The sequence below is a fragment of the Synchiropus splendidus genome, chromosome 8 (genome assembly GCF_027744825.2).
Source record: "Synchiropus splendidus isolate RoL2022-P1 chromosome 8, RoL_Sspl_1.0, whole genome shotgun sequence".
Lineage (NCBI taxonomy): Eukaryota > Metazoa > Chordata > Actinopteri > Syngnathiformes > Callionymidae > Synchiropus > Synchiropus splendidus.
Window position 1 is genome coordinate 7,855,027 of NC_071341.1, and position 14,293 is coordinate 7,869,319.

The 14,293-nt window shown below is 41.4% G+C and overlaps 1 protein-coding gene across 2 annotated transcripts in view; it reads left to right on the forward strand.

Annotated features, from left to right (window-relative positions):
- Nucleotides 1–14,293, forward strand: part of LOC128764265 (calsyntenin-2-like) — a 263,773-nt gene that overhangs the window by 175,453 nt on the left and 74,027 nt on the right. For both annotated transcript variants that reach the window (XM_053873891.1, XM_053873892.1), the window contains exons 4-5: nt 2,648–2,856; nt 13,560–13,709. In XM_053873891.1, coding sequence (XP_053729866.1) covers nt 2,648–2,856; nt 13,560–13,709 — 359 coding nt within the window. The remainder of the gene's footprint in view (nt 1–2,647; nt 2,857–13,559; nt 13,710–14,293) is intronic.

A 14,293-nucleotide genomic window follows, 5' to 3' on the forward strand; every position in this document is an offset into this window, starting at 1 on the left:
TTTTTCTTTTTTTTTTCTTTGCAGAATGATAATGTCTTCATCTGTTAGCATCCCAAATCATCACCCAACCAAGTCTCTTTAAAAACTTGGTTTCAAAGTTCTATCAACATACAGTTTATATTTCACCGACAAGCATTGAAGAAACAGCTATGAAGATGAAAGAGCTGCTACATAGTATTAAAAAAAAACACAGATTGATGGTGTCATCATCGAGTTTAGTTATCTACGTTTGCTGTCTAACTTTCATTCAATACATATGTACCAGTACTTTCCTGGTTGACACAAGTGATGCGCTGATGAGGCTTCATGAAACAGTGACCTTATTAGCAGGGCCAACAAGATGGCACCCTCTGCTTTAAAATCTTTGGATTTGAGCAACTATTCCAATAAAAACTCACATTTTTAAAGACAGAGCGCCACCTTCTGGGCTCCGAAAATGAGGACACTGTTTCACGAAGCCTCATCAGTCCATCACCAGTGGACGCCGTATAAACACATGTGGCCAACAGTCAGTGGAGTTGGATTTTTCATGCAGAATGGAGACATTTCCTTTCACATTGTTTTGAAAGAGTAATAACTTTGAACTTCGATTTGAAGTAAATGGAAATTCACCATCAGAAAAGCATCTGTCTCTTCAGTTCTTGCTTGACATTTCTGGTCCGTCCGTCTCACTTTGACCTGGACTAAAACCTACTCACTGGATTCCCTGCATCTCTTTGCACTTTCACAATTTATTCATAGAGCATTATTCACATATTTCCATAAGCCTGTGTGCAGTAAGTGTAATTTATTTCATTTTAGCTGCTGTAAAATGGGGTTTTACTTTAAATGCTCACTTGCTTTGGAGACACAGCATATCTTTTCATGTGAATCACTGCACTGCATATAGTTCACATATATAACCGCTGTCTCCATGACTGCATGATTTTTTTAAATTTTTTTTTTAAAGGACAGTTGCTATTTGTCTCTTTCTTTTGACATATTTCTCTGCCTTGACACGTAAGGGTCATTTGAAAATGAATAAATTTATGAATATTTATTTCAATCTTCACTTATCCTTAGACATGATATACGTTTATCGACTTATATTTTTCATGGTTGTACAGTACATTGCCTCTGGTACGTTTTCACATCATGTAAGCCTCATTTCGTCTCACATTTTAGAGAGACTGAAAAAGGGAGGAGTGAAGAACAATTCTACTGAATCTCAATGCACAGCACAGTTCAGAATTTTGAGCTGGTGGCTGAGCCACCAGCATAACAATTGCATAAGCTGCTTAAAACGGGTGTTGGAGACACTCATTTTCAAAGGTTAATATGTTTCATTTCACAGACGCCATGTGCTGATCTGTTAAACACAGACTTACATAAGTATAGTATAAGTATAGTATAGTATAGTATAGTATAGTATACTTATAGTATAAGTATAGTATAAGTATAATCATATTATTTTTACTAATGGTTGATGAGGCTTCATGAAACTGTGTCCTCTTTTTCATCGCACAGTAGTTGTTGCTCTTGGTTCAAAAAGGTTTCATTGAAATGGTTGGGAAAACCCAATAAATTTAGAGCAAAGAGTGCCATCTAGTGGGCTCTGAAAACAAGGACACTGTTTCATGAAGCCTCATAAGCCTGTTTCTAGTGGCTACATTTTCAGAGCCCACTAGATGGCACTCTTTCCACCTGACGCCTCTTCTGCCCATCACTAATCTTTTAACTGTAGTTTGTCCAAACTACGGGCAGGCGACATGTACTTGTGCCTATGTTCTAATTCCATTGGCAGGGTATGAGAGAAGTCATTCATGGTCCTTCCATGCGTGTTGATGCGTGCCGTTTCAACAGCAACAAGTGATTTCAGTTTCAGCGCAGACTCACATGAATATGCGTTCATAAGACATAAGTGGATTCATAACAATAGTATGCAACCATTACCATTTTATACTGACTTTAATTTCACATTTCTATTTGACTGTATCATGCTAAATACTGTGAACTGTGAATGTAGAACAAAGAGCAAGAGTTCCAAACTTCTCTGGTTGCTGTATTACAAATATACAGTAATACACAGTGATATATGGCATTGGTGGTTGGATGAAAAAGTTGAACAGCATTTTAACTTTTGGGGAAACTGACGTTTATCTAAAAAACATTCGAAAAATATGGAGCATGGGAATAGCTGCCTTGGCTTCAACCAGTCTTGACTCATATTGAAGCAGACTTTGAATCCAGTCCTGTTGCGTCAGCTGATATCCCACTGAAATTCTCTGCCGAGTGAAAATCAAGTGTTTGCTGTTTAAAGAGCAAAACCAAGATGGGAAAAAAATAAAATATAATACACTACGAGTGCAGACGTGTTGAACCTATCTTTGGAGAATGCCTCGCAGCAATCATATTTTAGAAATGATCTTAAATTATGTGCAGATTTTCTTGCTAACATTGACTTGACAGTGTCAAGATTGTCTTCTAAGACAGCCAATATATGCTCAGACATTTGCAAGACTGTGGTGCGTTTTATTAGTCATGAGCGCTGGTTCACGTGGTACAAACAACATACATGTCACAACAAACACCCGGGAGCACTACATCTCGAACCTCGTGACATTTCACTTGCAGCTGATCTTCGTCTCCCATCTCTCTCCGTCTTCAGGGCAGTGGTGCACATCCAGGTCAATGATGTCAATGAGTTTGCCCCGGTGTTTCGGGAGGCCCAGTACCGAGCTGCGGTGACAGAGGGGAAGATTTACGACAGCATCCTGCAGGTGGAGGCGACTGACCAGGACTGCTCTCCGCAGTACAGTCAGATCTGTAACTACCAGATCACCACGACGCGGACGCCGTTTGCAATTGATCGCAATGGTGAGTCGAAGAAGCCCGGATGATGTTCTCACCTATCCCACGTTTTAATATTATTCGCCATCATTCATTTCTGTGACGCCAAACACAGCCAGAATCATCTGTCTTTATTATCATTGCTGTGGCATGAATGCTCTAATGATGAATATCCTGTGAGATCTGGTTTGTGTCAGCTTTTTTCACTGTGTGAAGAGATGCCGTGCTATTTCAAGTCAACTTTTCTTCCGGTGCTTGTGGTTTTGTCTAATGAACTGCCGTCTGCCATGCCAAATTGTGCGCCCCTTAAGAGACAGTGGCCACCTACCGATTTGAAGTAGCAAATTGGATCGTGGCGTGGTAAAAAAAAATACCAAAAACATATTTTTGACATGTAAGTGGCATGATTTTTTTTTTTTTCTAAAAATGACTAAGTTCCGCCTTCTATTCCTAATTGGGTTGTCCGGTAGTAATGTCCATGAAAGTCCTCGCAGAACAGATGCTCATTGAAAAGTGAATTCTTGGTTTCATGAAATATGGGGACAAAATGTTATTGTGAAGTACAATGCAGGTCTAGATGTGCAGACTAGAATTCTTAATGCTCTTCCTAGAACTTAATGTATTAGCGACTAATAATGGTTGGACGAGGTATAAGGAAACAGTATTGCAGGGTGTATGATACAGTCTTGATTTTCAGAGGCCACTAGATGGCGCTCTTGGATTATCAATGAATGGAGGTTTCATTGTCCAAAAAGTCCCAAAATTCTACAGCAGACAGTGCCATCTGGTGGCCTCTGAAAATCAGGACGCTGTTTCATGGAGCTTCATCCACACTAGTGTTTCCCTCAAAAGAGAAGCATTTCTCATGTTGGCAAAATGTCAGATTGAAGATGAAAGAGTGACTTGAATTGTGAAGACATAGATGTTTTTAATGTGATACTGTGTATTTTTTCTCCACTTGCTTTGGTGATGTTATTGAGGAGATTTCATTCATTACCCCCTGGTGGACATCAATATCTTCACATGTATGAAAATGGACAAATGGTGCTTCATGAAACAGCCCACTTGATGGCACACTTTGCTCTAAAAGTTATGGATTTGAACAGCCATTTGTGAGAGCGCCACCTGCTGAGGACTGAAAATGAGAACACTGTTTCATGAAGCCACATCAGTGTATCACGGTTGATCGACAGCTTGCTCCATTGCTCATATTCAGAGTTAGCGTGCTTTTTCTATGGACTGAAACATTGCAAGCCATCAGTCACCACAAATCAGATCACACAATCTTGTACCAACACAAAAAAACATGACTCTCAGAGACAAAGATGAATATCCCCTCCATAATAAATGATATAAACCAGGCTTTCACTTTGTGTGTCAAACCCTTCCTTTTATGAATATTATAAATGAAACCAAGACAGGCAGATAATACGTCTTTAGAAATGTGAATAAAAGATAAAAGGAAACATTAATGAGTCATTATAACTTACAGCTTTTTTTCACTCCGACTGAGCATAAAGTCATAGGTATTGAATCATATTGTACAGCATTTATTGAGCCACAGGGGATCACATTTTAGGGCGTGTTGTTGCTGACTCCTGAGTGCTGCAATAAAGAAGCTGTCTGGATCATAGGCCAAATTCACTGTGAGTGATGCGGTGACGGAGGTTGGAGTCAGAGCACTCGCTCCTCTCACCGTCTGTTTAAGGAGGTCTCGTTCAGACTCTGACCTCAGAGGAAAAAGCTTGGAGAGCTCTTGAACTTGAGAGCACCTGACTGTTAGAGAGGAGAGACAGGAAGAGCAGGGAAAATCACCATGAAAGGGGCAAGAAAAGGGAATTGTGACTGTAATAGGCAAGAATAAAATAGCTTTGTAGGAGTGTAAAGTTGTCGGCTGTGTGGCCACCATCAAGGTCACGGCACAAATACAGGGGGTACGACAAAATTCCTCATAGAAGATGACAAAGAAAACAATATTCTATATTAAGCATTGCTGGAAAAAGAGGATGAATTGTCATTTTCACTGCCTCTGTACATGCTGTTTTTAAAAAGGAAACATGACAAGACATGATTTGCTCTCTAATTTGTCTTTGAACTCCCGACAGTTGTTTCTTTCCTCAAACTGGATTCCTCTAAGCAGATATCAAGTGACTCAAATTTGGCTTTAGAAAATAACTATCCATTGTTAGTCGTACTACAAGACCTGGATAATGTGGTTAATAGTTTGGCATGTAGCCGAGTAGCTTGACTACGACTGGACTGAGTGATGTGTGGCTGAGCGAGCTTCAGCTACGCAGCAGAAGTAAACACACTCGTAGACTAATCACGGTCGAAAGATGTCGATTAACCTTGTTTACAACGGAAACGGTCGTGTGTGTAACCAGATCCTGTATGTGTGTTCGTCTGTGATGTCTGCGGTGAAAACATGACAAACCTGATATCGGCTGTGTTTTGGAACTTGCGACGATGATGATCTGCAGATGTGTAGAATTGTCTTCAACTTCCTTCACTCGGGTCATTTTTATCGTTAATTCCGACAAGAAGATAAGAAGACGTGATTTGTTGTTTTAGGAGACGACATTAGCACCATGTTCGCAACCGTTAGCATGGCTGCGAGGTAAGTAAGTCGGGGCTCTTGACAGTGGTCAAAAGCGCAACTCTCTACTTCGGATTCTCCGCATCTGTCATTCTTGTTATACATAGAAAACTATCTCCAGAATTGATACAGGACCTCTGAAGTTCACTGTCTACAGAGTTCAATATAACAGTCTGAAACAGCTCAGGTTCCATTGCTCTCCCTCTACGGTTATAGTAACAGGAAGGACTGAAGAGCTCAAGGCGCCACCCTTCACCAAGGAGGTGAACTACTCATAGCTCGATTTTCCTTAGTCAGACTACTCTCTTCATGGAACTGCAGTCAATAATTTTCTGCTACACTGCTCTACCACATAAGTAGATGCAGGTTAATCTATCTCAAGGAAATTTCACTGATGCTCAAAGAATTGGTTGATCATTGGAAAATTGGTCATTTGCCACGGATCGCTGTCTGCAGCCTTTTCACTCAGAGCACGAATCCATGCTGGATCGAGTTTGCGAACACAGTTGTGAACCGGCTGGCGTGTTCAAGACACAAGAAAAAGAAATAAGACAAAAAAAAAAAAAGTAGTACAAACTCGCTAACCGTGACATCATCAGTGGGTGTGTCGCATACTCTGTTTACAAAATTAGAATGAAGTTGGGGTAATATTCTGTCAAACTTAATGAAATATATGTTGTCCGTCGCTATACCACAAGACAGCTACATGACCTCCGACAACAGTCACGTCTAAGAAACATATCAGCCCATTCACACGATGTTATATATGTTATATTATACACCAGATGCCTCATGCATCATGGTCCTCAATGTCTCCTCATCATCAAAAGCTGCTGCATGCTTGATGAAAACAAATAGCCCCACTAAAGGAACAACATTCAGTATATTGGAGTGACTTATCTCCACCCACGTAACCCTTGCTTTTACCGCCCTGCCACTTAATTTGAGGTTTGGAGAAACCTCAGCAGAACGGTGTCGGTGTGAAAGGCCTGATGTGACCTTGTTTTTATTTGAGCCTTGACTGGGGCTCATCATTGAAGAATCAATTTGTATTCAAATAGTGGCTAAAAAGATTTTTTTTTGTTTAAAGCTTGCACCATTATTCTTATTGTTCTTTGTTTTTTCTTTATTTTTTTTTTTTTAGAAAAAAGTCAACAATGCTGTATTTGACGAAAATGTCCTGAACCAAAGCTTTGTAACTGAGACCCGAACCAAACCAAAAACAAAATTTTTGTGTAACGTTACATCGCCATTGGACACCCATTTAGATTTGTTGTCCAAGGAAGAAAGCAAAAGGTAATAACTCCAGGGTGATATTTTGGCAACTGGAGGCAGATTGAAAGTTCCTCCGCGTGTTTCTGTTTACGTGTGTTTGACAGACAGGCGAATAGAGAGAGTGAGATGGAGGGTGAAGTAGTCATTTACTAGCTGGTCGCCCTCGCCAGCAGTCGCCGCACGCACTGCCTGCTGACACGGATAAGTTGATGTTGTAATTGAAGGAGTTGGAACCTCCGCTGTGCGGAAAGATGCCAGTGTGTGTTGGTAAAGGCGAAAAATATATAAAGAATGGCAAGAGCTGAACGACAGATGAGGCAGCAAACAGTGAAATGGGATGAGGCTGCAAAACAGAGAGACAATGATGTGCAGTGAGATGAGAAGGGAATAAATTATAAATTCAAGAAGGCAGACAAAACTGATGAGGAGATGGGGGGAAAAAGAACATTGGCGCTCTGTATAAATAACATGTAATCCGCTCACTTGCGCTGTCCAGCACTTTGTCAACATGACCTCTTATTAGAACCAGAATCAGAAAACTCCTGAGGCAGCTTCCTCTCAACTCTGCACTGGTTCTTCATTCAGCTTCCTTGTCTTGGTCTGGCTGGACAGTATTGTCAGCCATCCATTGTTTTGACTCATCAATTATTTACAGAGAAATCCTCAGCACACACTCCGTCCAGCAGGAGCAAATACTTTAGTGATGGCCACTTTCCATGTGTCGCATTTGTGCCACAGATGAGAGAGAATGTGTCTTTGCCAAGTATACATACATAAGTTCATCAAAAAATGGCACGAGACTTGAAACTTTGAGCGCTATTTGATACAAGGATTTTACTAATATTATTGAACACTGACTATATTTTAAATCACTAAACATTAGTTACCAACATACAGCAACATAATTTGCAACAGAAATGCACGCAAACCCCACATAAAAGGGACCAGGATTCGCTCCGAACCTTCAGTTGCCTTAAGTTGATGCCGCTACCTTTGTGCCTTGACAGGTTAAAAGGGGATCCTGCGAAACAAAAACCCATATATTTTACTTCCATATCGCTTCAGGCACGGGTGTGGATCTCCTCGCTATAGTGCTCAAAACATTACAACACTACATTTTTGTGATTTAAGCGAGCATATTAATGTAGGTCCACTCATGTAAGTGACTTAATACTCCTCATTTTGTGACTTAGCAATTTAATTAGAATAAAAATCTATTAAGTACAAAATGCATTGATACAATATTCTATTCCTCCATGTGCAGTATGTATATTTATATGTGCTCTATATGCCCCATAGATCACTGAAAACAGTCAAATCAATGATAAATGAAGTGAAACCTGGCAGCGTGTGATATATTCACATGTCTGCAAATTAGTGAAACATGAAATGTTGGCTGCACTTGTTGGTGCTCTGGACGTTGGCCACACAACCTGGGTCTCCTTTCATGACTGAGGAGGAGAAAAACACGTTGAGCTTAAAAGCAATCTTTCATGTTTAATTTATTCTGATATGACTAATAGCAGTTTCTCTTTTTTCCTCAACTGCCTCAAGGAATGGTATTTTCATATATATACCAGTTACATATATGGTTTTATATTAGCAAAAACCTGAATGTCATTTGATTCCAATAGGTTTTACTAAGTGATGTGTGCAACGTGAGCTTGCTCATCACTCACATTAGTTATGGGTTGATGAGGCTTCATGAAACAGTGTCCTCATTTTCAGAGCTCAGTAGGTGGCACTCTCAGATTAAAATCGATGGTGGCATCATTTAAATAGTTCAGAATCAGAAACAGAATCAAATGTATTGCCATGGTCAGTGGGGATCCCACCAACTAGGAAAGTGCTTCCGAATAAAGTGCTGTCAATAAAATAAAATGAAATAAAATAACAAAGGCTGATCACAAATTCAATAGTCTGACGGCCGAGGGGAAGAAGCTGTTGTACCACATGGTGATAGAGGAGGTGAGGATGGACTGGATGATGGCCGTGTAGAACTCGTAGATTTCGTAGCTGCCGCAAGAAGAACATTCTCTGCTGGGCTTTCAGAATCCTGATGGTCAGCTCCCATTTGAAGTCCACGTTGTTGGAATGCAAAGATTTAAAAACACAGCTCCAAAAACGAGGAGAATGTTTCATTCACTAAGCTGCATAGTATAGTATATATTTGTGTGGACATTTGTTTGCCGGTGCTTGACTTCTTGTTTCAAGCTAGCAAACTCTTGTTCTTTTTCCGGAGTCCATTAAAGTCGAGGAGCTGATTTAGTGACTCAGAACATCTAAATGTCAAAGCTCAGTTGTGGTTACTAATTTGCAATTAATGTATTGGTCTCCTCTGAGTCTTTCCCACCCCTTCTGTCCCGGCGAACAAATGGAAATCGTCAAATTAAAATGAATCACCTTGAAAAACAATTGTGTGCACTGCACTTGTTTCAACTTGGAGAGGTGAGTAGCAGCAATTGATTTAACTGGCTGAAACATTTACTGTCACTGAACATGCCACTTGTCTCTCCTCAGGGATCTTATCTGTATTGAGATTTAATTTCTCAAGATTCATAGGAATAATAATAATAAAAGGTTTATCACAACGTATACAAAGGACACAATTTTGAATGAATAATTATCATGGTTTATTAAATATACTGAGGTCCATGCTTCGTTTCTCAAGTCATCCCAAATATTTAAACTTAGCAGTAACACTAAAGTAGTGAGTATAAATGAAGTAAAACTTTATCATGGAGAACGCAGCTCAGTGCACATTCACTCGTGGCTAAATTAAGGTACAGGAGATTTCCCAAAATGCTCATATTCCATTTTATGTCTCAATAAAATCAGTCCACTGTGAACGTTTTTGTTTCTATGTCCTACCATGAAAAGCCATTGTCTAACTTTATGGTCTTTTTATTTACTCTCCGTATACATTACATTGAAGGCTAAAGTTCCGTTACTCATTGCATCCAATATGTGCCATCTTGCAAAACCGTGAACTGTTTTATCATTTAAAATGCCACAATAATTCTAAGGTGTCCCCTTTTACCACATTTCCACCAAGCGGTCTGTGTCGGAACAACTTGTACCATTGCCCCGGACCATTTTTTGGTATATCTCGCTTGGGTTCCGAAAAGTGTCCTGCTGCCACAACGGCACTGAGCAAGCAAAGTCAAGTTGTTAGCCTTTGGTGTTAGCGAGTGTGACCCTAAACTACTAAACCCATCCATGGGGGAAATGAAAACCTGCAAGCATTTCTCGTACTTGTCAGAGAGGATAAGATGCTGTGTGTGCGTGGCTTGTTTGCAGACAGACAGCGGGACTTTGGCTTCAACCCTGGAAACATCGGCTCTGTAGAATCAGATTTGAACAACCAGCCTGTCTTAACTAAATTTATGTCGAAGGGGATTTATTTTGTGCACATTCACATGATCAGAGCACACCGACTTTTCAAACTGTGTTGTTCTTGGTTGTACACATTATCCACAACTCTGCTCCGCTCGTTGCTTGTTCCGCCTCAACCTGATCCGTAGTGACCCACACCACTCAGTGGAAGTGCAAGATTTACCAAAGCTAGCTCATCTTTCAAACTGCACAGGGCCCAGTACGCGATTGACCAGGTATGGGGGTTGGTTTTGGCGACTGGAAAGACACCAAATATGTGGTACCTGTGTGGTTTTATATGTCACACATCATATTGGGAAAGCAGACCCCGGGTGGTATGGAAGGAGGATAGACTGAGACACTTTCTCCAGAAAGGAAGATGTGTACGCAGCAGGGCTTGGTCTTTGCCAGAGTTCTGTTTCATATTCAGTCTTGTATTTCCCTTTCATTGACAGGCCATGCCAGGTTCTTATTTTTATTTTCTTTTAAAATAAAGAAATGTGTGGCTTGGCATGCACACACGCACCTCGCTATGTCGCCCCCCTGTGCAGCTATGTCACCAAAAATATCGGTCTCCTCACTCCTGTGTCACGCTGCATGTCCACAGGGGGCTCTCCATCTGCCAAGTAGCTTAGACTTTCAAACCTATGCTTGTGGAACTAGGTCGCTGGAGGTCAGCATTCATTGTTTTTTCAAGCCAAGGATTTTCTTTCCTCTTCCACTGTCTCGTAATCTCTTTGTCTGTCTTTGTCTTCATCATTGGTGATGGCTAGCTCCTGCAAAATGCTCTCCGTTTTGTTTCGCGCTTCCACAAAAGATGTAGTTCACTGACCTCTGGATTCCTTTGTTGCCGATACATCTGGTTGGCTTCATCGTTGTGTGACCTTAAGCTGTTACTCAAGCATTTTTTTTCCTCAATGGATGATGGGTGGAGATTACTGTTCAAAGAGCCAGAGAGCGCCAGTAATGAATATTGCTATAGCACTCACTTGTGACAAGGAGGACTGCTTAGCAAGAGGGCGAAGCAAGTCACCCCCAAAAGGACTCTGATGAAGAAACCCCAGGGGACGGCTGGAGAGGTGCCACTTCATTTCCTGGGCACAGAAGTGGCAGCCCTCTGCGTCCAACAGTGGATTTATATAGTGTGTGTGGCTGATTGAGCTCCATAAATGTTTTGAAAGACTAAATTACAATTATTGTTTCTGTTCTATGGAGTCAATTTTGTGTGAAGGTCAAGTCGTGTTATTTTGGATTTTGTCGTTGGAAAAAGTTGTGAGACTGGAACAAGACTGTTTTGTCCTTGCTAACTCATTTCAAAGAAAATGCTCGAAATCCCATTGACGCATGTCCGAATGACGTCGTAGGCAAAAAGAACGTCGTCTCTTCAGGCCTCTGACAAGCAGCGACACATCATCTGTAATGAGAAATTTCATATTCACACCCACCGGCTGAATTGATTTCAGGTGTTTGCGCTAATGGGACTCATGGCGCCCTGGAGTTAAGGGCACGTCGGAAGCAATTAATGATACAAGCTGCGCGAAATCGCTGGTCTGTTTAGTGAGGATTGGACGAAGCGATTGCATTTGAACTTTGGTCTGACCCCAATCCAGGAAGACAGATCCTTGTGTTTACCGACCGGCTATGTAACAAATAAGACTGTGATAGTTGCTTGGAGAGACAAATCACGAATGAAAAATGCAGCCTCACCAGAGTCCAGACTGTGGTACACTGACTGAATGACATCTCCTTTCTTTTACCATATGCACCAGCATATTTACTCCATACTTCTGGGGATCTCAGTAAAGCAACACTTTAATAAACCAGTCACAATTGAACACAAACACCATACTGGTATAGACATTTGTAGCCACCCAGTGGGGCTGCAGAATAAAAAGTTTCATGGGGGGCATTGCATTTTTTTAATAACCAAAACAACAACATAATTTGCAGGATGAAAAATCTTTCTTGTTCGTTGAAACATTTATTTTCTGCTATATTTCTGCATTTCCAACAACAAACACACACAGTGCTAGACTGCAGTGCTGTTACAGATTTACCACGTATAAACCTCCGCGAGTATTCCAGTTTAAAAACCTCAGGATGGAAGTACAATAACTGCTGTTCTGAGCACTGTATGGAGCAAAAACGTTTGCTCATGCTTGCATCACTTCCACCTTGATGTTAATGCTGATTCAACTTAAATGTGATCATTCTGGTTTCAAATATTGCCATACAATTAATCCTAAAAAAAATAATGTAACAACCAATTACATTCTTTTTAAAAATGAGTCCCACCCCGATTACATATTACAAGTAAACAACAACCATTGCAAAACCTCTATGGTGGAGTTCCATTTTCCCCTATTGTTCTTCTTGTTTTGTTTGTTTGTGCGGAGCTTCTTAAAGGTACGTGAGAAAAATGAGCTCTGATTTTTATGTTTTCCCATACGTTTTTTTTTTTTTTTAAATGAAGATGAAGCCGTTTCTGCCGTCAACACGTTCAACAATGTAGTATCTATCCCCGGACTGTAGTGGGGCTGTAACAGTGATAACAAATTAAGAAGACCGAAAGACTCGTGCACATGAAAGTTGTGCGCTAGTCTTAGCACAGGAGCGTAAGCAAGTCGATCAGACTAACAGACGCAAGTGTTTATCGACGTCTATGTCATGGCTGTCTGTGGGATCAGACCCAGTTGCTGAACTGTTGCAGGCCGACAGAAGACTCGGGAGATCGAGAGCAGATTTAACAAGGTTTATTCACAATTACGCGACAACACAAAAGACGAACAGGAACGAAGAAAAGAGGTGAATTATAATCAAGCCTAACTAACGGGGACAACGCAAACACACTCAGACTATGACGAGAGGAAAGCAAAAAGTGAAAAGGTGAGTTGTACAAATAACTCACACAAACAAATAGTGAGAAGCGAGAAACAGAAAACTGAGGGAGGAGAAGAAACTAAGGAGGCAGCAGATCGAAGATCAAGCACGCACAGAATTTAGAAATATACAGGAGCACGAGTGAACGGAGGGTCAAAGGAGTGTTTACCGTGAGGAGGCGAAGCAACCATCTGGCAGCACAGACTGGAACCCAGGTATAGAAATCAGTGGAGTCTGCTCAGCGGAATCGGATCCAGCCAAGCTGCTGTGAAGCTGAAGAAAGAGAGAGAAACAACACAGGAACACAGGAAATAAAAGTACTTGAGACATGAGATGCTCACCTAACTGCTTTTCAGTGTCCCTGGAGGAGGTCTGCTCAAACCACAGGTCGGCGATCAGATGGCATGGCTTGATGTAGCAACTAAAAATAATTCCTAGAGAGATGTTAGGTGGGGATACTCCATCACTTCACACTGCAGGATTCCGAAAACTTCGGTCATGCCGAGTGTTTCCTTTTCATGGCTTAAACAGAAAACAATCCAGTGCAGTACTGGCCTCACTTTATGAAAATATAGTTCAACTTGAATGACTTCTCTCTCCTCAGGCAACATTCGGAACACGGAGAAGCTGAGCTATGACCGGCAGCAACAGTACGAGATCCAGGTCACCGCTTGGGACTGTGGCCAAAAGAGAGCTTTGCACACAGTTCCCGTCCGCATCGACGTCAAACCTGTCTGTAAACCCGGCTGGCAAGGTGAGACTTCATCACGAACTTGTGTTTGCAATGTGTGTAAGCAATCACGCCGCGGGTCTGTCGCCCCACAAGCACAGATGCGTTCATCTGTGTTTAAACATGAGTCTGTGTGTGCAGCAAGCGTTCACCAGGTTTTCAAATGAAACTCAGAAGTGATTGTTTGAATTCATTCCCCACCACACCTTGGATTGTATTTTCTCAGCTTTTCTGCTGTTGACTCTTCCTCTCTTTTTCGACTTACCTTTGCTTACTTAGCTTCGTGCTCCGTCTGCCTCTCTCTTCATCGCCACCACCCTCTTCCACTCTGTCGACGTGTCTCTCTCTTTGGTCTCTTCCCTGAGGAATTGTCCTGTCAAGTTTGGCTGGTGTGATCAACAGCACTTTAGTCAGAGCACTGTGACACAGCCAACACGGCTCTTAGCACATCAGAAAGGCGCAGCGGCAGCTGCAACAAGGATCGGAGTAATGCAAAGACAAGTATAAGCACTGTGAGCTACAACCAAAACAGATTACAAGTTAATCACTACTGCAATTTGCTCTTGTCAGGCGGCACAGCGAAACATGTGACAGGAGAGGAGCATGGG